We start from the raw sequence: 25,068 nt of genomic DNA, 5'->3' as shown, positions 1-25,068 counted from the left end.
GACATCCGCAATATAGGGCGCTGTGCGGTACAACGTTACACCAGACAGTGATACCGCCGAGCACTTTAATTTCAGCACTTTCACACGGTGCGCTTGTTCCTTCGTTTATTTATTTATTTATTTATTTATTTATTTATTTATTTATTTATTTATTTATTTTGCTGCAGCTACATCGATGTCTCGGTTTCCCGTGTAGTTTCTCATATAGGAAACAACGTAAATGCGCTTAAGTCGTTCTGCTTCAAAAGAATGTAAACAAAATTTATTTAAATTTTAAAATATGAACGCCAGTGCATGCTTAATTCCGTACGGTGCAGTATAGTAGCGTAATAATATGAACACCTGCACACATCTGGTGAAGGGGCAGGTTGGTGGGAGGCTGGTGCATACCTGCCAAGTCTCCCGAATTACCCGGGAGACTCCCGGATTTTGAACGTTTCTCCCGGTTGTACGGGTCATAGGAAAATCTTCCGGAAATCCAGTTTTGCCCCGCGCGTCCAGTGCACTGCCTGCCCTGTGCGTCACGGTGACGCGAGGCGGGACGTTTCGCGTACAGTTGCGCTACACGCAATTTAAAACTTGATCCTAAATGTGTTATAGGTTATATCAGCCGTTAATATTTCGCAGATGATGCGTTTGTGTACACAAAAATCTATCCCACAAGTTATCTCGCCTTCAAAATTTTGTGTCACTACTGCTTTAAATGGAGAGCCCAGCACTTAAAAGGGTAGCCGTTACCGATGTCTGTCGAGATAGCGTGTTCACCAGCGCTTGCGACCGTCCCCGTCTCAACGGCGCCCCTTATGGTCCCATTGCCTGACGAAATAACTGGTAAGCAAGCGACGACAGGCCTCGCACGCGGAGCGATGTTATCGCATGTGCCCTTCGCGCGACGGTGACGGCCGGGTCGTTTCATCTCTGCTTCAACCGCGTTCGTCCTTAGCGCTAGCGCGCATTTACTCGCACGTGAAACAGACGATGCGTAAGCGATGTTATCGGTTTGGACTCTGTACAGATCAGCGGCGACCGCAAAATCCCGCTGACAGCGTCCACATAATTGCCTCGAGGAACAAAGACGTGGCTTACTGCTGCTTTAATTCATTGAAATTTTGATTTTCGGACAAGCAGAGCGTGGTGCGTGGCAAGAGATTTGCCTTCGCAATCCGCCCAGCTGGCTAGTTAGTCCAAGAGAACCAATGTATGACGAGACCCGGCTCGCCATTTCCTGGTCGTCACCAGACCACGTGTCGTCAAGCCCCGCCACGGTGGTCTGGTGGTTACGGCGCTCGACTGCTGACCCGAAGGTTGCAGGATCGAATCCCGGTCGCGGCGGCTGCATTTTTGATGGAGGAGAAAATGTTTGAGGCCCGTGTACTTAGATTTAGGTGCACGTTAAAGAACCCCAGGTGGTCGAAATTTCCGGAGCCGTCCACTGCGGCGTCTCTCATAATCATATCGTGGTTTTGGGACGTTACACTCCAGATATTGTTATTATTTCACGTGTCGTCAAGTGGGCTCGTCGCTGTCTGCATTATTCGAGTGATTGTTGCGCTTCCTCAATCGTGGCGATATTTGTCCCGCGTCACACAAGTAATTCATGGGTTTAAATGTCTACTTTCGTCGCCGAGACAAAGATAGTGCCACTAAGGCAGCGCATACGGAAAATAAAAGAGTCCGACACACAACTCTGCTGGTCTTTTTATTAGTCGTCACGCTATGTTTGCCCTCTAGTTAAATAAAAAAAAATCAGCTATTATGTTGTACTCGACATGTGCATGTTGCGCCGCTTTTACGAACGGCAGAGGCCATGGAAACAATCAGCGGCACTGATTAGCGCTTATATAGCATAGTTCTCAATAAAACGTTTTTTCAATCAAACGTTTTTCGTCATCACAGTTCTCACGGAGCAGGTATAGTCACGTGTCGCGTGGCCATTATGAGAATAAAAAAGTGCTGCGATAGCATACGGCGCCTTTCAAATGTCAAGAAAATTTCTGGGCACAGACTAAAAAAGCGACCCGTATGCGCCGCTGTGGTGCCATGGCGGCGTATACGACTACCGCCGTAGTGCCATGACGAGAACCTGCATTATAAGTCGTATTAGCGCAAATGATAGAGCGATGGCGCTGGCCTTTGGCATATGCATGGTTTGCTCGAGCGAATGGCTCTTTGGGTTCGACCTCTGAGCTTTCCTTCGTGCAAAGTGAATCCTAACTAACTTGCAGTGGTTGGTGGTACGGTATGGGGGGGGGGGGGGGGGGGGGGAGGAGGAGGAGGGAGTAGGTATATGCGCCAACGCGATTTGACTAGTGACCGCGCTCGCACTGACCGGTTGACCTCACGGTCTTATCGGCAATACCTCGACGTGGCTGCGGGCGCTATATGAACGATTCCATTTATGTCCCAGAAAGAAGCGTCACCTCGCGTTTCCAGTTGGAAAGCGCTCGCGTTTTCCACTTGGCTAAGGTTCGGGGTTTGCATAAGCGTAGCCTAACCGATTTTGACAAGCGGTCGGGGGAGCCCTGCAGCCAATGCTATTTCGTTAGCCACATTATTCACGTTTCGCATTCAGTGCAATACGCCTCACGTGGCGATAACCATCACTGTTCTTAGAGGTCAACTTCACGCGCTGACTATCATCACGTCCATTCTGAATGAACTCGCGCACTCCGGTACTTTCATCCAAGAGAGGTCGTCTGTAGAACTGTTAGCTTATTGTTGTATAGCTAGCTCGTGTACGCCGCAACAAACGACGTATGTGAATGAACGAATAGCGCCCGCATCGGCCAAGATTGTTATGATCGATATAACGGAACGGCGTAATCCTCTATAGCCATTCAGAAAACTTGCCGTTCTTGAACTGAGGCGTCCCCCAATATATCATAAGTACGCCGCCATCCCTCCGCACTGGTGCGGGCTGTCAGTAGTTCAGATCTGAGCGATACACTACCGTGTTTTCCTCGCAAAGTGAGAGCGTCAGCGGGCACCCGCCTGAGTTCGTGGCCCCTTACTGACCTTACTCGTTATCGGGGCTAAAAAAAAAAAAAGCCAGACATATTCAGGCGGGTGAACGCAGTCAACGAAATACCGCGTGCAGACCCTTCGCATGAGACCGATGTTCAGTCGCTCCGTGTATACCTGCGCTCAGAGGCCGTTTTCTGATAAACGAATACATAAGTTGCGCACCGGGAACGACTCTCCCGTCTTGATCGAACGAGCACAGCAGATTTGGATTTGAAACCGCACCTTCAATGTCTTCCGCTTATGATACACTGCCCTTGCTGCCCTTGGCCTGGTAGTCTGTGTTCTGATACTTCGTTATAGAGATTGAATGAGCGACGGGGGCCACTAGTATAGTGGCGCATTGATGGGAACGGGCTACATGTGTGCGACGCATATCGCACAGGATGAAAAGGAAGGTTAATGAATAATAGACGAGTGTATGTCAAAGTATACCGGCGTATATGAAAAGAAAAAGCAATATCCTCTGTCCTCATTACACAAGTTTCCTTATACTGAAAATTAATGACACGTATACACTCAATCCTCAGGCTGTATGGATAAGAGGAGCTTGCTGATCCGATATGAATGGATAGATAGAGGCGGGTAATAAGAAAAAGTCCGGAAGACTAACCAAGGTGAGCTTGATTGTCTGCCCTGCAGTGTGGAAAGAGAAATAAAGGCACTCGGATGATCACGACAGGAAAAAAAATTGGTGAAGCTTGCACTAAGCGCTAAGCCGCGCGAGCCTTGAAACAGCGAAACTGGACGATTCTGAAGACTAATGTGGTTGTTGCTAGGCCTTGGTGAGGGTTGTTTCTGGGTTGCTTCAAGGTTGCTTCTAGGTCGTTGCTAGGCTTTAGCTAGGTGATGCTATAGGTTGTTTCGACGTTGATTCTCAGCGCAGAGAGGTTCGACTTAAGCCACAGACAGTCAGAGACACGACACGGTTGTCCAAACTCCAGGTACATAAACTCGCCCTGAAACCAAGCGTTCGCACATCGCATAGCTCTACGGGCACGTCGTCGTTGGCGTATACGCCTTTCATCGCTTCAGGGTCTTCTCGCAGCCGCCGTTGCCTTTCCCGTTGCCTAGTGCTGGGCTAACTGTTGCCTCCTTCATTTTTAGTGGACCAGTGGGAAGTAGTGGGATTTACCCAATTTCTGTGGCACATACCCGTTTATTTTTCCAGATAGGGTCGGACACATTACTACTAGCTCAAACAGCTTCGCTGTTGAAATACGAAGGCGGCCAACTAATGACGAACACTTCCTACGACCGAAGATATTTCTGTTTTACTGCCAAAGATATTTCCGAATTTGGCTTCTCGATCCTGATGCGAGCGCATGCGCTGAACACAAAGGTCTCGAGTGCGTTCAGTCGCGAAAGTTTTAAACCCTTGTGATGCGTAGTCGACACGAAAAAAGCTGTTTATATGCATAACACACCAGCGAAAGGAGCCATTACAAAGGGTTTAGCCAGCAAAATGAGGCTGCTTATAAGAGACGAATATGGGATAAAGAGTGAAAACGTGCTTTCGTATTAGGCATGCAACTGCTAGCCGGCCGCTACCAGCGATTCCTATAACACAGCTGTGATCTCAATAGACTCAAGGTGGGGTGAGACTTTCAAAGTGAGTTTCAAAATTTGGCTCTGCAGCAGTGGTAGTAAAAGCTGTGGCTATAAAATTTGCAAGGAATGTTAAAAATAGACGCAGCTTGCAGTAGAGTTCAAAATTATTTTTTAATTTTATTTAATCTTTCTTATGTTTATTTTTAAAAATTTTCTATGTATCTATTTGTTTTTTAAGGTCTACTACCGGCAGGGTATTTAAATTTTGCAAAAGGTAGAATGCAACGCTTTCCAGAATTGGAACTAAAGTGATGCGCGTTCAGCAAAACTATATTTGTTATGTTTTTTTACGTTTGTCGATGCATGAAAATTGCCACTTATGAATGGTATTTTGTACTAGAAAAAAGTACAAATTCACCTAGGCTATTTATTCCAGTTCCAGTTATGTAAATGCCACTAATTAACACATGTGAGAATTTTTGTTTGGTTATGCCTAATAGTTCCCGAGAAAAAGGTACACAAACCTCCGAAAATGTGGTTTGGAAAACAAAAATGTCAATAAAGTCTTTGAAAACATTTTTATTCTCCAAAAATTCCCTGGGTTGTAATCTTTTGGGGTGTCAGCATTGCTATACTGCACACAAGACAAAATTCCAAAGTGAAACCAAAACCGGAGTTTCTTATAAAAAAACTTCACAGCATTGATTTTCTGAATGAAGGAAAACAACTTTTATTTGATTTCCTGAAAGTATCCGAAACGAAGAGACCACGTCGCGGTAGACCTACTTTTCCTGCCAACGTGTCGAAGAAAGAGGAGAAAAAAAAATATTTTTCAAACCGCGAATACCCAAGTGTGATATATTTTCTGAAAGATAAAGAAACTGTCCGTCGGATGATTGCAAGATCTCAAGATCGAATTTCTTGACTAAACAAAGTCTCACCCCACCTCGATTGCAGTCACCGAAACAGCCCCTGCATTCTCTTGACAGGGCGATGAAGAGAGACACATTGCATACGAATGACGAGCCCGCCGGTATGTACGGTTAGATTGGGAATACGCGGATCACCACCTACCGAATGCGTATCCCGACAAGCTGACCGCATTGGAGCTCTGCTACATGCTGCAGAATCGCCTTCCTCCACACACGCGCGTTTCAATTTATCGCCCGACATTTAATTAATCAAGTGTCACTGCATCTATCTGCAGGCAGTCTCAGTGGATCGCAGGCCCAACAGAAGGCCAGAAACTCGCCGATGAAAAGAACAGCGCACATCTGGGCACTGGTGCACCGCGAGCGCAGTGTCTCTGCTGCGCGCGCCATCTGTGCCAGCCACCGCGTCTTATTGCAGCGGACGGCATAAACATTTACGATGGGGAGCGAGAAGGATGGAGGGCGGAACGGGTAGATAGGACCTCGCTAACGCACAGTTAATAGCGGAGTCTGCAAGCTGTTAACGCGGACCGCGAGAACGAACAAACAAGAGGGTGTTCAGCGAGCAGAGAGGCAGAACAAACGGCAGCCTGCCTTCTCTCTTGGGTCCACTCGGGAGCGGTATACAGCGAGACTGTACAGGCTGCACGCATTTTGCCGGCCGGCGGCTCGTAAATCAGGCAGCGCTATATAGCCGCGAATCCCTCGGGGCGGCGGCAGCTATGGACGACCCGTTCCGGAGACCTTCCTGCCTGCCACCTGTTTGTCCCCGGCGGATGGCGCTCTCGCGTACATCATGCCGACGCGGGCGCGACGCCGCCGACGGCAGAAGAGGTGTGCCCCGGCTGCTGGCCGCCGAAGAGCTAGCGCACGCCTGGAACGGTCGCTGGTGCCAAGGCCCTGTATACCGTCTATATTCCATAAAAATGCTATAAAACCCAACTGCGGCCGCTGCGGGGGTGAAGCCTCATAGCGGTGCTGCTTCCTGCAGTTGCCTTGATTGGACGTTGCAGAGACTGTGCACAGACAGCAGTGACTACTGTATACCGAGAACGTATCCCATATGGCCAGATACACCCAACGCGCAACAAGTCTTCGGGCTTCAAAAAAAAATTCACTTACTGTTTCATTCGACACAGTATAAAAAGACAGCAGGATGTATCAGCGAACAAACATGCGTAGCCGGTATTTCATAGGTGACGTTAAGCGAAAAAATGGACCTTGCTGGGCCACGTAATGCGTATCAGTTAATAATTTGTGGGGGTCTTACGTCCCAAAACCACGATGTGATTATGAGAGACGCTGTAGTGGAGGGAACCTGGGGTTCTTTAACGTGCGCCTAAATCTAAGCACATGGGCCTCCAGCATTTTGCCTTCATGTAAACGCGGCCGCCGCAGCCGGGATTCGATGCCGTGGCATTCGGGTCAGCAGTCGAGCACCATAACCACTAGACCACCATGGCGGGTAATGCGTATCCGTCAGAGCAACGCAATAGATACCAAGGGATGGGAATAAACGCCGCCGAAGACGGCAGCGAGTTAGGTCGGGTGATCAAGAAGTTCGCAGGAGTAAAATGGAACCAGCTCGCACAAGATAGGGCAAATTGGACATCATTGGGAGAGGCCTTTGTCCTGCAGTGGACGTAAAATTGGCTGATGAGGCTGATGATATTCGTGTATATAATGGAGCGGCCCGGTGGCGGGCAAGTCTTGAGTTTGGATCAAAATCGTCCGACTGCTTCATTTAGTCTGATTTTCATGTTTGCACGTCTAATAACTACCTCGATTCATTTTCAAATTTACTTACCTGTGTGGTAGCGGCAAACCCGGAAAAAAATTGCTTAATTATTGCATCTTTACCATTAACTTTTTCTTAAATATGATTACCAGTACGGACAGCTGCACAGAATAGACCCGACGTGCAGCTTTCATATGCCACAAGGCAAGATAAAACGTGCATTCACCGACTGAGACTCGACGTTCCTATACGAAATATTTCGAGCACAAGATCAGGCAGTCGGACTCGCCCACGTGCACCACATGTAATACTCGGGAAGACTTAAAGCACGTACTCTGCGACTGTTCCCGTTACGACGCCGGACGACAGATTCTGAAGGCGACACTTCATTTGCAACGCGGCTCGAGCTTGGAACTGCGGCACATTCTCGGCCCGTGGCAAGACAGCGGTTGCGCGATGCGCAACACAAAAGCGCTGTTGGTGTTCTTGAGGAACACTCGACTTAACGAAAGTTTGTGAATGACTATTTTGTTTGTATATGTTTGTTTGTGACTGTACGTACTATTTGTGTATATATATGTGATCATTTTATGTATCATAGTCATCACCCGACACCTGGAGTAGCAAGCCAGGCGATAAACCAGGCTAACATCTCCGGGAATTTCATTAAAGATTATTACCTCTCTCTGTGTGTATTTCAGTACGCGAAAGACGAGCCTCCATTAATTGCGCGCACCGGGTGTGCGGAGAATGTGCATAACATGCGACGTCTTGTTTAACGACGCCTATCACCGTACACGTTAGCAGTAGCCCGTGTGCTGTCTGTAACAAGCGTATCAGTAATTGTAGCTTATATAGGTATATGCGCCCACAAAACAGTTTGGGAGGGTGACCAGTTTTACTGTGAACTTGGGTTTCGTACTAAGGTCACAGTTTCTTTACCAAAAGCTTACCCATGTCGAAGGCTTAAAACAAAAAAGAACAAGTTAATTAAAAAAGTGCTCTTTCAAAATATATGGCCCTGGCTTCTTGCTTCCTTTTACTCTTTTTCGAAGGGAACCCAGCAGAGAAGTGAATCATTGGGAGAAAAACCATGGGAACCAAGTTATTTTGATGCAGATATCGGCGAGGAGTGAGCCCCTTATATCTGTATAAATGGACTTGTGGAATGTAATTTTACAAAGCGCTTGCGACTATAAATTCGGATATCTACGAGGCGTTTCTCGAGTGTTCTGTTGATGACTGTTTCTCTGCGGACCTGAATTCTAGGGCATTTTTTCCCCTCCAATTTCTCGACCGTTCGACTTTCAGGTATACCTGCTTAATATTCGAGTAAATGCGGCACCTTTCTTTTTTTTTTTTTTTGTAGCTGCGAACAAGCTCTCAACAAGCAGTATTGCCGGCGACGCTGCTGTCGTAAGTGGGCCGTGTTAAAATGACGCGCCGTCAGGGCCGGCGCGGCCGAGTTCAGCTCCCGGTCGCGGGGTCGTTATTGGTAAGTCCTGCACGCGTTTTCCGGCCTGTCTATACTTGTCGCCTTCTGAAACTCGTCGCGTTCTAAAACGATCCTTGTCAGGCCCTTCTTGACTATAGTGTAATGTATACAGGTGCCGACGACTAAATTTATCTGGCCTGGCACTGAAAGGGGGGAAGAGCGGCTGCATGTACGCCGTCACTGCTTGGCTTTCTTTTGATTGGATGGGCGGATTGGCCGTACCGAGTGGTAAAGCTCTCGAACTGTAGACGCAGTACGTACACACGTACCGCCGACGAGCAGGTGACGAATTTACCGCCGGTGGTGTCTACAGGAGCAAGACGCAATCATCCCCGCCGACGCCGTTCTCTGCGGCTTGGTGTGGGTAGTGGATCGACTCCTCCGCCTCTCTCGCTCTTGTCATGCTGTGTGCAGATCGTATACATTCGGTGCGAACGGAGAGATATATTGTGAGTACTACGACCAGGTCTCGCTGGTTTGTACGCTACCGGCGTCGGGAGTCAGCAAGAGCGTGGGTCCCGTGTAAGGCACGTGGTTTAACGACTCGTTTGCTTCTCCTTTGTGTCTCCTTGGCGCAGACTGTGTACTCGTGTGCGTAGTCTCGCAGCTGAAAGCGGATACATTCGTTGTGGGGGACGCCATTGATGACTTTGTACACCCGTTCCGTTACATCTGCTTGGTCTACGCCCATGCATGCCTACATACATTTGCTTAAGTTCAGCACCCACTCGGCATGTGTACTTTTGAAAACAGCTAATGTTTCTTTGTAGCTTGCAATTAAGTAAATTACCGATGCCTTGACAGACGCTTTTTCATCCTTGGGGTCTACCTGCCTTCGCCACCAGTTTCTCATACGAACCACCTTAACAGGTTCGTTTTTACGAACAGCAAAATGCCTGAGCTCATCGCGCAGATTTATACAGCGCGGGCCGAGTTCCATGGCGCCGCTGGCAGAAATGGGAGCCCGAAAGTACGGAAGAGTCGATGTGTAGCATAAACAGCTGCGGAGATGCCTGTGCGTGGAAACAAGCTTTTCTGCACTTCGGGGTGTAGTGTGTACGTACACGATGTCTGTAGTGTTCTCATGTGGCGCATCCACCTTCATGCAGTAAAGTGTAGTTGACACCGCAGCGGCAGTACATTACACGCCGTTAAAGTGTCTCACGTTGCTCCAAGCCTTTTTGAATAACGAAAAGTAGCAACATTGGTAAACAAAAAAAGTAAGAAGGAGCGTTTTCGGCTACATATCGACGCAGAAGCTGTCGCGTACACATCTGCGCGTTCGGTTGCTTCGATGTTGCCTTGGTATCCAAGACGGCGCGTCGCTGCGAAATTCTTGGCCATATTGTAGGAGGCTTTATACTGTTACGGTTTTTTGTTCAACGTTCAGGAAATTTTGAAGAAACGAAAGTAGTTTTCTTTCAAGCTCCTTAGGATATTTTCAACCCCCTTAATTTACACGTGTGTGCGGACATGTGTAAATCAAAATCGTTAAATCAAACCGAATCAACTGAAGATTTGCCCACCCTAAGTTCACCCTAAGTTTAAATTTAAGGAAATGGTAACATGGAAAATGACAATGAAAATAGCTGAGAACTCATAAAATTCGGGAGATCCTGACGTGGCCCACGTAGAATGTATGAGCAGAGCTGCAGTGCGTGTACAGAGGCCCGCATAAAATGTACGTACAGCTGCAGTGCGCGTACAGAGACGAACGCGCGCACTACGAAGCTTACAATGAATACACGCGAATTCGCCATTTTTTTTGAACGTCTTGAACTTAACAATCCGCTGTGCCCGCTTCGCCGAAATAGCCTGTATTTGCGACATTCAAGGGGCACCCTTGTCGGCACGGCCGTTCAAGGAACAAGCTCAAAGGCTGTATCGTTTATATCATCGAGATGTGAAGAATGCCCCAAAACGCAAAAAGTAGCTCAAGGACTAAGTTCTTGAGAAGATGAGACATAAGCTCTTTGAGCGCGAGCCAAGAGCGCTGCATTCCTGGCGCTATGTAGATTGCCAATAACGATTAGACAGCGAAGCGCTGTGGACAGTGTAATAGAATGCAAGGCGTTCTACCCGAATCCAACTGCTCCGTACGAAGACTTATCAATTGCCGCCACGAACTGCTTGTACGGGGAAGTCGTTGGAATGCTTTTGGATAACTACATGCTGCCTGCAGCACTTCCTTTAGCAGATATAAGCAAGCTCGCTCCAGCAGTATACCGGTATAGTTTGCTGTCTATATAGTTGTTGATGTTTTATGTGCACGTGCGCTTTGGTCATGCCTCCAACATTGCGTTTATCACTTTTTTCTTCGCCTGCCTTTTTTTTTTTTTTTTCTAGCGCGTCGCGGTGCACTGACTAAGTCCCGCAGCACAATGCTCTTTTCCACTGACAACTGACAGGGATTAAGCATAAGCAATCGTCGGAGGTGCGCACGGGGGAAAAAAAAATCTCAATTTGTATTTTAAGTTCTATAGTTTTAGAAACTTTAGGTAGTATCCGAAAAAAAAAAACACCTATATTGCCCGTTGACACGATAGAACAAAAAACAAACAGATGAGATGGCTGAATAAATATAGATAGATGGAATGAAATGCATATAGGGCATAGCAATGGAAAACCAAACTGGCATTTACGCCTGAGGTTTGTAGCATTGCACAACTGTGCGAAGTAGCTCAGGTTGCTTACTGTATAGAGGTTCATTGGACATCGCGTGTAGCAGCGCTGCTCTTCCGACTTCTATATATGCAGCACAGATTACGTCAGGCAAGAAATAACGCCACTTCGCTGTTATACCGTGCGCATTTTGAGAGTTCATGAGATGTCTCTTTTTTTTTCTTCCTATTTGTAGGGATATCATTAGGCTTCCATAATACTGGCGAATGCGCGCAAAGACTACACAGAAAGGCACAGGACAACTGCTAGTCTTTCTGTGTAGTCTTTGTGCGTGTTCGCTAGTATTATGGAAGCATTCACTCAGTACCATCTAGCCCAGCTAAATGCATTAAAGAGCTATCATTAGGCGTAACGGAAGGATACATTCGTACAAGTGCGCAAACGTACTTCTTTCGCACGGGATACGGAAAGGTCCTCGCATACAGCGTTGGAGGTCGCTATAGTGTGTCCTGGGCCTGTCGCACGAAGGTGGCGAGGACGCTGTCTTACAGCGGAGAAATGGGCCGAAGAACAACAATGCGCAATAACAAAAAACAGCCACGGCGTCGAAAAAGAAGAAAAAGAGTAAGGGAAAAGAAATTGGCGCGCAGCGATACAGATTGAGAGAGACAAAGCCGTCGTTGCCACGAGCCACAGAGGGGGGCTGACCTTCTTCGAGAAAAATGGCGGCTCGATCCTGGCTGCGCGTTATCCGGCGGTGATCGTCTGCGCAACGTCCCGGATTCCTAACCAACCGCACCGGGTCGTCATGCACCGCTGTCCAGCGGGGGCTCGCACTTCTTTTAAAGTGGCGTCGTCGCCACCGCCTTAGTTAGCGAGCGCCTCTTCCGGCAAGGTTGCAAGCGCCGCTGTCACGGCGAACAATGCAGCCACTGTGCGTATATCGCTTAGCGGGACAAAGGCGCATACATGCATAAGGACACCCCCCCCCCCCAACTGCTATGCGTTCACTCCCCCGCAATTATAGTGGTGCATTCACGTGACGGCGGGTATAGCGTATGGCATATGCGCTGCCATCGCGAACGTTCAGGGTTAGAACGCGTACATATAATTCGGTTTTCATAACACTGTCGGCTCTTGGTGCGGCCGGCTGGTGAGAGAGCGCGCGACGGTTGCTGCAGCGCTCGCGCACAAAATGACCCGTTTCTTGGGGCCTCAACATTGACTGCTGTTGAGGCCACGACGCGTCAATGCGCGCGCAGCGGTCGGTTGTCGAGCACGACCCGGCCAATTCTCTTTCGTGGAGGCGTTCGCCTTTCTGAAATTTATTGGTGCCGAGTCTTCGCTGGCCGCTGCCGTCCGAGACAAACCACTACCGAGACAAAGCTTGCGAATCAGTTGTTCTTTCATTTTTTTTTTTTACGAGACGAAGAAGCGAAGAAAGTAGAAGAACTGAACTTGCTTCTCGGAAGTCGGGAGCAGCCTGCGCCAGGCATTGCTGCGAGCGGTAGATGTATGGCGTCGCAGACGGAGTTTAGGGTCGTGCGCCGCACCATTTCGCCAACGACCAGCCAACGCGTCACACTCTCTCCTTTGCCATTGCATCTTATACCTAACTAGACAAAAATCTTATACTGAACTAGACAAAAATGACAAAATATTGTCACGTCTTTGCCGCTGAACATGGTGTTCACGGAAAGCTTGCATGCGTGTGTGTGAAGAAATCGTTTCTCTCCTGAAATCTTTCTTTTTTTGTCACGAATCTCGTTCTCCGAGAACTTTCGGAATTATACGATCGATGTGAGCGCCTATAACATCTGTCGATCGCCTCCTTCAGCGTAAATTACAGCGCTGCTATGCGCACGCTCGCAATATAAGGCGTTATAGGCGCCTGTTACACAATCCATAAATCTTGCCGAGTCACTCGGCGCTGCTGTCGCAAGGAACGGTGTGGACCATCCTTCTTCTCCCGCTATCTTTCTTCAGTTCTCCCCAAGCCCCTCTCTTCCTCTCTTTTAATTTCGCAGTTCACGCGCAGCCTTTATACGATCTTAAATCTCGCGTGCTTGAGTTTCTTGTCCGGTTCTACTCCCACATTCCTATCTCTCCTTCTCTTTCGATCTCCCTCTCGTGTCTTTTTCCTTGAGTTTCTGGTGGGCGCCTCTGCGCGGAACGATTTGCAAAACGGGACCTCGGTACACAGCGTATAACCTACAGGAGGGCATGAAGCCCACTGCCACTCCCCTCTGTCCAGCGAGATTACTTTCTGCTTTGCCTATTGCACCCTCCCCCCGCCTTTTTTTTTCTTCTCCTACTTCTTACTTTCGCGTTGGCGTGGTGACAAACGGTTCTCGGCTTCCGGATTCCTTCGGTGAGAGCCGGCCCCGCAAAGTTCACTCGGCGTATAATCAAGCGCGTTCCCATTAATGAGGCGCCGGACCCCCTCCAACGATCGTTAATTTACGTCGGTCGGGTTCGCGCAGTGACACTTTGCTCCTTAGCCTGCCTCGCGCAGGGGATCGGCCGCAATGTTTCTCTGGCATGCGGTGGGGCGGGAATGCCGTACGCCACAGAAACTTGAGGACAGTTAACAGCGCAAAAGTAAAGGACGCGAGTGAACGAAAGATAAGTAAAAAAAAAGTGTCGGAGTGTACCACTTGACGGCGTTGGAAAGTATACCCAGAAGATATACCCTATATACGTATAGTGAGCGGAGCGTATATATGAGACGTGTTCAACTACACCCGTGCGCAATTTCTTGTTTCTATAGGGCACGCAACAATCAAAGCTGTATATGCATATCACGAAGTGCAATTTCAGCGGAGACCTTCGGTACATCGAGAACGCCGTTAAACACCGGGCAATGATCGTCTAAAGGTTTATTGCACATGGGACCGTGTACAATTACGGTGCGCCCAGTGTCCACAGATTGTTGAATAGCATAGCTACGGCCGCTCAAGTTGCGATGAGTCACTGTCTGCCGTGTTGAGAAAAAAATAGAGATGCGAATAACATGTACTGTAAGGTAGCTTCGCAACAAGCTATATTAGACGTGGTGGTAAAATCTCAAGGCAATGATAGTATACGCATAGATGCAGATATAAGTTGTTTCATGCGATGTAGTGAAACGAATTGAATAGGTGGAGACCATGGTAAGAACGTAAGGCAAGTGCGTTTACCGTAATAGGAAATCCTTTTTGCATGTAGCCTTTGGGACGGCCTAGGAGAAGGAACAAGTCGTATCAGATTTGTGGCTTCCCGAGGTCAGGTGCCCTTTGGATCAAACTATACCACCCGATAAGGAGGTGACGGTTTCGTTTTAGTATTGAAGCCTGATGCCATGAACATCACTGATACTTCATAAGGAGAAATCATCGCACGAAAACGGTGTCTGTGGCGTTTTTGCTGGTAACGAGGCGAGGTAGTAAGGAGCCTAAGTTTGCCCGCCATGCATCAGTTTACGAAAACGATACGGGCGTGTGTATGCTGGAGTTGCATACTAGGTATGGTGCTCTGACGGAAGCGAGCATGCATACTTCACACCAGTCTGAACCTTGTAACTATCACGTTCGACGCCGTCAGCTTGTGAACCGGCAGTGCGAGCGATCAAAGGTGGTTTGTGCGTGATACTCGGTCATTTCAGGACCAGAGAAAAACGCGCAATACGTGGAATGAGAGCTATAGCCGCAAGCTTATGTGGAAATGCAGGTTTGCGCCTTCAGCAGTTCGCGCTGTTTTTAAGAAATAAAATGGGAGCGAGGTGTACGTAGTCTCGTTCGTTGAAATATTATCTCGCTGCAGAAACGATCGAGGACAATGTTACAGAGAAGAACTTTAGCCCATGTCCGCGGGTATGTACATGCGATAAAGAAAACCAATGGAAACTATCTGCCAAGTTATACAGACGTGTATACGGTTTCTTCTTTGCTTTGTAGGCTGCATACGAGTCTCGAACGCTGCTGCGATATTCATCGAAAATCCACATCACGTACCAATTATGCCCGCCCACTTCGTCGTGTGTTTCTTCGTTGTTTTTTAAACATTGATAAAGCAAGTACTGATAAGAACAAAAGCGCAAAACTACTCTGCAGGCATACACAGCTAAGCGCGGTTGCGAAAGTCTCTCCGTGCGTGCCGGAGGTTTCCCGCAGACTGTCCCGCGTTAATTGCGCCGCAAAATGTGAGAATCGCCCCTTCTCGGCGGCACCCTAGGTCACACTCTTCCCGACGGGTCAGCCACTGCGGAGGACGCGAAGGTCAGTCCCGCGCCCCGCGATGTCACCGCCCGCAGCACCGTCATCGACGCACTTGGGCGCCGCAGTGTACACGAGCTTCCGACCGTGCCGAACAGTTTAGAGTGACCGCAAGCTCGAGACTGCTCGCGCCACCCGCGATACCTTTGCGGCGGGATACAGGGCGACGTTTCGGCCTCAGTCGCTATATGCCCGAGAATTTAGTACTATAGTACGCTATAGAGGGAAATGTGGCGCTATAGTGTCTATGGGAGCTGCAACGCAGAGCGCTTCAGCCAGCATGGAAATGATGGGTAGTATACATATATTTGCCTAAGCTTCGTTCGTTCGGCTCCGCGTGGCTCCTTGGGCCGGCAGTTCAGCGAAGTTCAGTAGACCCACTCATAGGCGTGCGCAGGGTTCCCCATCAGGGGGGGGGGGGGCGAAGGTTCATTGCAGCGCCCCCCCCCTACTAACTCAATGTACGAGGCAGATTTTGCGCCCCCCTCTCCTCTTAGGTGACTAGGGGGGTCAATGTATATATGGACCAGATTTCGCCCCCCCCCTAGGTGATAAGGGGGGGTTGGCCGCCCCCCCCTCCCCCCCCATGCCACCCTGTGCGCATGCCTATGGTCCCACTTCACCACCTTGACCCTTTTAGGCTGACCATTTCAAATCAGCTCACGAGGTTCACGGCGAGCCAGTCTTTTTTCCGAAACAAAAGCAAAAACACAGCAATAAACAAAGCCAGACGTGCGTTCGAAGACGCAAGCACGAAGACTAGGCAAATCCACGTACTACCCACCATTCCCATATTGGTTGAACGATCACAGCGCCTCAGTTCTCTCTGACTAATATTGTAGGAAACTCTATGGCATATGCGAGTGTAATCCGTGGTATTAAAAAACGCCAGGCCTGCGCTGAAACCGCAGTACAGTCACAGCGAAAGCTAGAAGAGCGGCGTTTCTAGAGCCCATTGTAAGCGCTCTTGGGGCTACTAATACAAGTACACTAGAAAAGTACCCACTACGCCATAAATCACAATTTTTGTGAAGTTGGGAAGCACTTACTATGCCATTATTCGTCATTCTGCGGAGAAGCGAGGCACCAGCTACACGTCTGTAAGGCATTATGTGCACTTTGTTGACGCGACGACTGATGGCGATGAAGATTTTTTGGCTCAGCCCTTTGTAGTGGGTTGGAAGCTTTAACCGGCCACCAGTTATGTAATTTGCATTGGGTGACGCCCGGTCGCTATTTCCCTCTCCCGCTATGCTGTATAACATACGTTGACGTAGGAGAGAGAGGGGGTGGGGGCGAAGAACTTTATTGCGACCCCGAGGAAATAGATCATGCGCTTATGGGCTTCCTTGGCAACCAATACAAGTGCACTTGCGAGGAACCCACTATGCTATAAATCATTGCAATTTTTGAGAAGTAGGAAAGCAGGCGTTATGCCATTTTTCGTCATTCTACGGAGAGCCGTCGTACCTGCTGAACGCATGTAAGGCATTATGCGCGCTTTGTTGATGCTGTGCATGATGACGATGAAAAATTATGGCGGAGCTGTTTGTAATGGGTTGGAAGCATTCAACAACGTTCTCGTTGTACAATTCGCATTTTGTGACGCCTGGTTACAGAATTCGCGTTGTGCGACGCTTGGTGCTTATTTTACTCTTATACCACGCTATATTGCATACGTTAATGTGGTTCCTTCCCGACATGAAGCCTGTATAGGAACTTTTTGCAAAGCAGCTTCAAGCACCGGCATGGCTCAGAGGTTGAATACTGGGCTCCCGCAGAGGGCCCAGGTTCGAGCCCCGTTCCATCCTGGAATTCTTTTTCTTATTTCGTTTTTTTTTTTTCTTATTTCGAGCGATAGTGGTTACGGACACCTGCGGCGGCGGCGGCGGCGGCGGCGGACAACTACGCCACCAAAAACGGCCGCTGAAATGATCTCATAACAGCTTTCGCTGTAAAACTGGACGACGCTTGAGCTTCGCTTTCAGAGTGGAACGCGATATCGTATTCAGGCCCCGTGCGCATCTGCGCCTTCTCCTTCGCTTGCCACGCTTCACTTCCCGGTGGAGGCCTCAACCGTGCCGCGAGGAAAAGAACGTCTGTGCGCGCAACGTTGGCCGTTTTCAACTCTCCTGGATGCCTACTGCAAGTACAGTCGCGAAAAGCCCACTACACCCTAATTCATCATTTCCGCGTGTTCGCGAAGTTCCCACTACACGTCCGTATCGAAAGCGGACCTTCACACTTTGTTGATGCTGTGACTAATGACGATGATAAATTATACCTGAGCGCTTTGTAATGGGCGGTCCTTTAAACCACCCAGTCGTCGCGCAATTAGCGTGTTATGACGCCAGGTGCGATTCTACGCTTCTACCACGAAATATTGCATGTGTTAACGCGACCTCCTCGCACTACACAATACCTGTATAGGGTGTTTTTTTTTTTTTTAAATCAGTTTCAAGCACTGGCGTGGCTATGTGGTAGTACCCCTGACTGCCACGCAGAATGCCTGGGCTCGATCCCGGCTCGACGCGTGATCTTCATTCTTCGCATCCAATCGCGCTTTTTTGACAACGCCGATTTTTCGCTCACTTCCAACGCCGCCGATGCCGTCGCCGGAATTTCTGAGGCACAGGCTCTTTAAAGGGGTGCTGCCATCAATTTTGTGGCTTGCGCGTTCTGTTACAAACGTTTCTTGTTGCTCTAGAAGCATGATACACGTACGCTCCAATATTCATGCGTTCTCGCTAAATAATTTAATATCACCTTGTTTATGTGAACGACTTTCGGTTTCGGTTTCTGGGCGCCGATTTGGACAGTGACGTCACTGTGTAGGAAGCTTGAACACATGGGCCCACAAAGCTGTGACGCAGAATGCGCGTTTAGGCACACTTTGGAAGCGAATTAAAATATATTATAAACGTTTTCTGCATGCAACATTTCACGCTGAGTGTCCTTGCATACAGATGAAGGCTACGGCAGACTTTGTATAACCTCAAAATTTGGTGTCACCGCCCCTTTAACGTTGTGGCGTTAAAATGTTGAGCGGCGGAAATGCGTCGCGTTGTGTTTTAACTTCGTAACGGCTCTGTGCTCTTTGAGGGACGCCGTGTAGTCGAAGACTTCAAAATAAGCTTACCGCATGGTGTTCTGTAACGGGCAAAGAAAAAAAAAAGAAACAGCAGTGCACCTTTGCCCGAGTCAGAGAATGATGTTTTATACAGTAAAGTAAGACTTTGTCATATACAATCCTGTCTGTGTCAAGTCGTTTATAGTGGAGCCACTTACACAAATTCATAGACGCGAGTGCATACTATGTATTCGTAGAACAGAAGCCGCAACTTGGGGTGTTTCGATACTTGAATTCGGGCCGAAGAGCACGGAGAGACAGCGTTTTGAGAAAATCACTTGCATGTCAGCGAACCTAACTCTATTTTCTGTCCCCGGAAATTCATTAGGTTCTCGGTCATAAATGCGTATACGTACAAGCCACACCTACAAGAGCGAAGCGACGCGAAGTGCGGGAGGTGGACAACATATGTTAAATCGAACTTTCCGCCCAAATTTCCGATGTCTGTATCGTACTTGGCATTCGTCATGACAGGTCATGGCGTTGTGACGGCGTAACACGAAACGAGAAACGGAATGCGCATCAAGCTTTGGACAGAGGTGCACCTTAATGAACCTCATACATAAAAATTTTAAGGAAGTGCGTATACATCACGTTCAGTTGTATTATGCGGTGTAGTACATGCTACGCTTCACTCGCCTCTGTTCCATTCTGAACAGCTCAGCGTGGCAGAACTCGAGAAAGAAGGGGGAGGTGTGAGGGGCATATGTCACTATTATTATTAATGCGCGCGCTGCTACTTAATGACGGGGAGGAATGTCCGTTTACGCAATCGCAATCGGTGCACCCTTGCACGGTCGCCCGATTCCTTGTTGGCCGCGTGTCTTACCGTAATCGCGAACAGCACCGCTCGCGTCTTAGCCGCATCCCGCGACTATCGATCGCTCGCAGTGCATCCGTCATTCCGCGAACCTCACGCACGTGTGCTCACCGCAACCCACTGCAAACTTGCGGCAGCAGAGCGAGAAAACGAGCTGAAAACACAACCAGCAGGAACAAACGCACTTTCTCCGCATGGTTGTCGCGACGAGCGTGCAGCATATGCCTATATAAACCAGCGTGAGGAAAGAAGGACGACGGTCCAAGAACTGCCGACGCAAACTCATCAATCAATTCATTCCGCACAGCGTGTGTTTCGTGCACGTATACAAGCCACGCTGGAGACGACGTGCGCGGTTCTCTCACGCGGCGACGGCCGTAACGGCGGAGAGCGGTCATCACTGAGCGAGCAAACAAAATGATGCGAGTAGAAGGAAGCGAGTGTCCCCTCTATTCTATATACGTGCCAAGTCGTCGTCGTCGAAGCGCTTCGTTTTCGGCAGTTTCGTTTCGCCGTCGGCGAGAAGAGTGGATTGTTACGCTCGTCATCCGAGCGCTGCAGTCGAAGAGGTCGCCAGGCGCGCTCGTGTTAGTGCGTCTGTGTATTATTACACGCTCGCGGTCCCGGCTGCTTTTTCGGCCCTTGTCAAAAGCCATGTTCGACCGCTTTGATTGAAGGAGATGTAATAAAACAACAAGAAAAAAAGAGCCAACCCAGTCACACAGTCTGACCTTTATGAGTCACCTGCTTTTTTTCTTCTTTTTCTTCGCGGTCGTTTTGGCGAAAGGTGGATAATTTTCACTACTGAAATGCGTTTTCATACAAACGTTGATCTCCTTTTATACATTTCTTCTATGCATGCATGACGCCGTCTGACTCACCTCTCGAGAGAAATGCGCACTCGCAAAGTGGACGCGCTAGAACAGTCCTCCTTTCTTTCCCGCTGATAGCTTATGTCTCAGGAAATGGCGCGTTTCTGAGACATCTTAGCGCTGCGACGTTAATCGAACCAGTGATCTCGAGGTGCGCGGCAGGACGCTTTGGACAGACGCCACCCGGACGGACAGACGGCGGGAGGTACACAGGTTTTATGGCTGAGAAATCCCGGCACTGCAAACACCCGAGCAGCAAGCCCTATTTTCCGGCTGCGCAGAGTGCTGACATTTTCCGACTGCTGAGGCTGGAAGGAGGAGACTTGACTCTGAACTACGGGCAAGGAAGCTCGCGGTGCCAGTCGAGCGTGATACCATACCGGTTTTGGTGTGGTTAACCCGTCGTATGCCTATCAGCCTTCCGAACGTTACACTCTTTAAATGCTCGCGTGTGTATCTATATAGACCTTTGCGCGGAGCTTAAAACGGCCTGCGGTTTACACGTAGATTTCAAAAGCGCGCAGTAAACTGGTTGCCTGGCGCGCTCCGTTTAGAATAAAAGCGGCTTAACGACACTCCGATATCGCCCAGGATACGTGCGGAAGTCGTAAACGACTGGAATATCTGCCTATGCTGCCATGTAGTCGTTCGAAAAATCACGGATCTAAATAGTTTCGTATAGGTCGAACACTGTCGCAACTTACTGCGCGCTGAATATATTAGTATATCCTAGGGGCTATGCCTTATACCTTACCTTTCATTTTTTCTCTTCTCCATTTTGTTCGCGATCGTGGTTGAGGACCAGTCTGCCAAAGCCAAAAGATTGCGTTCGGGGAGAAACAACTCTAGTGTCTGAGACAATGACCAGGGGTACCGTCACTGAGTGTGTCTGAAAAACGAAAACACTAGGAAGAAAAAAGAACTAGACGTACAACATGTTTTATTTGTGAAGCGGCATTTACATAGAGCGCCGCGCTGCGTGTATGGGAACAGGATAACTAATTCACTCTCCTCCTCTGCCTTTTTTGTCCGTCTTTGCAGGTGACGTGTCCTCGGTGGAGATGGTTCAGGTGCTACAGACGCAGTTCGCGCCGCTAGCCGAGGCGCTGTGCAAAGCCGTGTTCGACTTGACATCGCGCGGCTCTACGGCCACGCTGGACACCATATCGGCGCAGCTGGGACAGGCCTTCCCGGCCATCGAGAGGCCCGGCGCCGACGTCGTCTACAGGGCGCTCGGAGCGCTCATCCGGGAGCGCAGGCTGTACCACACGGGCCTCGGATACCAGGTTGTCACTGCATGCACGAGTATAGTGAATATATGGTGCAGCGAAAGACATGGTTTAAACCAAATAGATGCGCTGTGGCTACACTACTGGTGGGGCGAGGGGATTTAAAAGAATGGCAAACAAGAAAGTTGACAAAAAAAAGGGGGGGGGGGGTAGTAGACCGTCCAATCATTGAATGGGAAGAAAATGAAGGCAATGTTGTTGAGTTATAAGAGCGAATAGTCAACATTAGCCGATATTAGCTGACAGTCTGCCGGCATTATAGCCATCATTTAGCCAACATCGTTCATTACAGAATACGGGCAGGCAGTGTCTTGGGAAAAAAAAAGTGCGCATAAACGACAAGGGAACGTGCAAAGTACAGCTTTCGTAGTTTGGTGCGCAGCCTGCATCACGTTCTCGGCAAGTAGCGAAACAACACGTTTAAAGCGGTCTTTGCAGATGTCAGACTTGTTAAAAGAGCGAGAAAAATAAAAGGACACATTTTCCTCGTCAAAGAGGAGCGTTGGTTATAGATACATGTAAGCGTTGTGAATGTCCGTGTGATTCAAATGTACGGTTTCTTAGTTTCCTGTAGCGTAATGTTCACAGCTGGAAGCAATACGGCCTTTTGTTGTTCATTGCAGTATATTGCATAGTGCAGACAAACAACGTCAGCGTTCAGAATCTCTGAGCGCCATTTATTTGTAAAAAGAAAAATTGAACACTAACAATTGTATGCAAGATAGCATTAATTGTGATTTCGGCAAAGCTTTCCGTTCCTATGTGATCTTTGCCATCTGTCAGTTACCTTGTCAGTTACCAGCATTGGGATCGCGTGTACTTTTGTCTTACGAATAATTTCTATCGTTACAACTTTCTTTTAGCTCTAGCATTCTTGGTTCCCGAGCCTCCTATAACGATACAATTGGCCTGATATTCTCCAGATATGTAAATAAGCCTGTATGCCCTAACTTTACGTCTAGTCTATGCCTAAAATGGGGAAAAATATAAACTGTGGCTCATCTTATCCCGAAAGATGCTTCTTTCTCTCTTTTCGTGTGCACCAGGTCGCGGCCCCGGACACTTTCCTGCAGACCTCCCCGTCACCGGTGCCCACCGAGCGGCCCATGCTGTTGACCAACGAAGAGGCTATCTCGCGGCTCCACGGAAGCCCCGCGCACACCACGGACGAGTCGGCTGCCGACGGCAGCACCCTGGAGCGGAGTGCTTCCATGCGGCTGCTCCGGACCCGCGCCGGAGCCTCGGACGAAGGACTGGCGGCGCCCGGGAGCCGCTTGAGCCGCAGCAGCTCGGTGCGCCTCTGCCGCTCGTCGCCCGCGCACGACGGACTCGTGTCCGCGTCCACGACGCAGTCGGTGGTAGCTGGTGGCAAGCGGCACCAGGAGGCCAGCGCCAAACGTGCGTCCTTTTTCGAATCTCGCCCTCCCTTGTATATACGCGCGCGTGGTGTATCCCATTCGGACGGTCACACAGCTGAATCTCCAGTCTATCAATGAGCGGAGTTAAGTGGGGGAGATCGAAGTGCAGAAATACAGCGATAAAGAAGACACGCAGCATACACGAGACGAGCGCTCGTTAAGTGTGTACTGTGTTTCTTCTTTGTGCCTGTCTTTTTGCGCTGCAATTTCCCCAGTTAAATATGAACCAACGTGCCCTAATCTAAGTCTTGCTAGAGCGGAGGTATAGTTCCTCCGAATCACACTTGGGGACACTGGTGTCGCGGCGAGCGGGAGCGTAATCACGCGGGGCGCTTCTCCGCGGTTTGAGCGCTTTAAGTAATCCGCTAAAAAAAAAGCTCATACTGATGGCACGAGACGGAGAATGGTCGACGCATAACAGCTTTCCGATCGAAAGTAATGTCCTTAGACATTTTTTTAATTGCGTCATTTCCGTAGCTACGGAATCTATAGGGGACTTATAAACGAACCCAATACATCTTATAATTATACGTTTGTCTTCCTTAAGCAATTTGACAAACAGTAACCGGGACACCCGGTATATACAGCGTGAATACATGGACGACTCAGAAGTAATGACCGAGATCGTCACTACTTTCTCAGAGAAGCACGTTTTTTTAGCTCTGAAAAGACTTTATAATGAGAGGAGCATAGTGAAATTGCATCTAGCTGCTGATGAGCGAACTCCGATCATATGCCCCTGCCCGCGGCGCCTGAACATGGAATGGCATTTTGTAAGGATTATTTTCCTTCACTCTCTATTGATTCATTTCGGATCGTCCAAGTATCAATCGTCAAACCCGGCTAGAGAGCTGCACGACTCCGCTCCCCCTGCTATCGGCGGGATCGGGCACCTACGACAGGGCAGGACCGATGAGAAATGGCTGAATAGCATAAACGGCGCAAAATAGTCCATACATAGATACGTACGGCCAGTTGGCGCGGATTCCTGAATTAAGGTTTTCGGTATAGCAGCTTGGCTGGCCTAAATGGCAAGTAAGCGCGCGTGAACTCCAGTCTGGCATGTGGCAGCAAGATTTAACTGTTTGTCACTGGCTTGCCGCATTCGCTAACAATTCGTTTGCAATCACAATTAACTCTGGAATAGTGACGCCTTACATAGAATTCTAGAAAAATAACGATAGCACGCTTCATGCGGTTGTCAGGACTTGCAGCTACCGTGATCCCACATACATTATGAAATTACTGCAGACACTGGCATCAAGAAAAGTGTAGCGTTAACCAAATATTGTGTGCGCGAATTTGGAAAAATGTAGGGTAATATTTCGGAGAAATACGACAGCGTTATATCTTGGTTAACGCTTCTTGAACACACGGGAGGGGAGGAGTGGAAGGCATGTATATATATATATATATTTTTTTTTCTTTTTGAAAGCGCTCCCTGTCACGTACATACACTATTATACGCGCAGCTAAGCGGCGCCAAAGGCAGTGTCATGCAGCGTTTGTTCCTCGTTACGGGGCGGTGGACGAAGCGCGCGTACCGTGCCTGGGGTACTTCACTGTGGCCGGACGGCGATGGCCATATACAGGCGCGTTGACAAAAGCCCCTCCGCAACCGACAATTATCATCGCGATGCGCGAGTTCCCACCGCCTCCGCCCCGTCGCGGCGTGACCGAATTCGCACGCGTCGCGCGGGCGTTGCGGTGCGCGCGTCTTGAGAACCGGACCGATCTTGTGCTATAGCAGAGGAGCGGCTGCTGTCGGTGACGCATGCAGCCGCGTGCGCGCACGCGTATGTATACTATGCGTGCTTGCCGACGCGGTGACAAGCCTATCGGACGGGCATTTCACAGTGCCTATAAGCCGGCCGCCACAAGAGCGGCGTGCAGTTGGTCCCGATTCTTTGCGCAAAGGTGGGTTATG

At 49.0% G+C, this 25,068-nt stretch overlaps 1 protein-coding gene across 1 annotated transcript in view; it reads left to right on the top strand.

Annotated features, from left to right (window-relative positions):
- The window catches only part of LOC119400077 (uncharacterized), a 371,601-nt gene that overhangs the window by 286,462 nt on the left and 60,071 nt on the right, over positions 1-25,068 (top strand). The window contains exons 2-3 of the mRNA XM_037667008.2: positions 21,476-21,720; positions 22,770-23,121. Of these exons, the coding sequence (XP_037522936.1) occupies positions 21,476-21,720; positions 22,770-23,121 (597 nt within the window). The remainder of the gene's footprint in view (positions 1-21,475; positions 21,721-22,769; positions 23,122-25,068) is intronic.

The sequence above is a fragment of the Rhipicephalus sanguineus genome, chromosome 1, assembly GCF_013339695.2.
Source record: "Rhipicephalus sanguineus isolate Rsan-2018 chromosome 1, BIME_Rsan_1.4, whole genome shotgun sequence".
Taxonomy (NCBI): Eukaryota; Metazoa; Arthropoda; class Arachnida; order Ixodida; family Ixodidae; genus Rhipicephalus; species Rhipicephalus sanguineus.
Note: the sequence above shows the minus strand (reverse complement) of the source record. Positions and strands in the feature narration are given on the sequence as shown.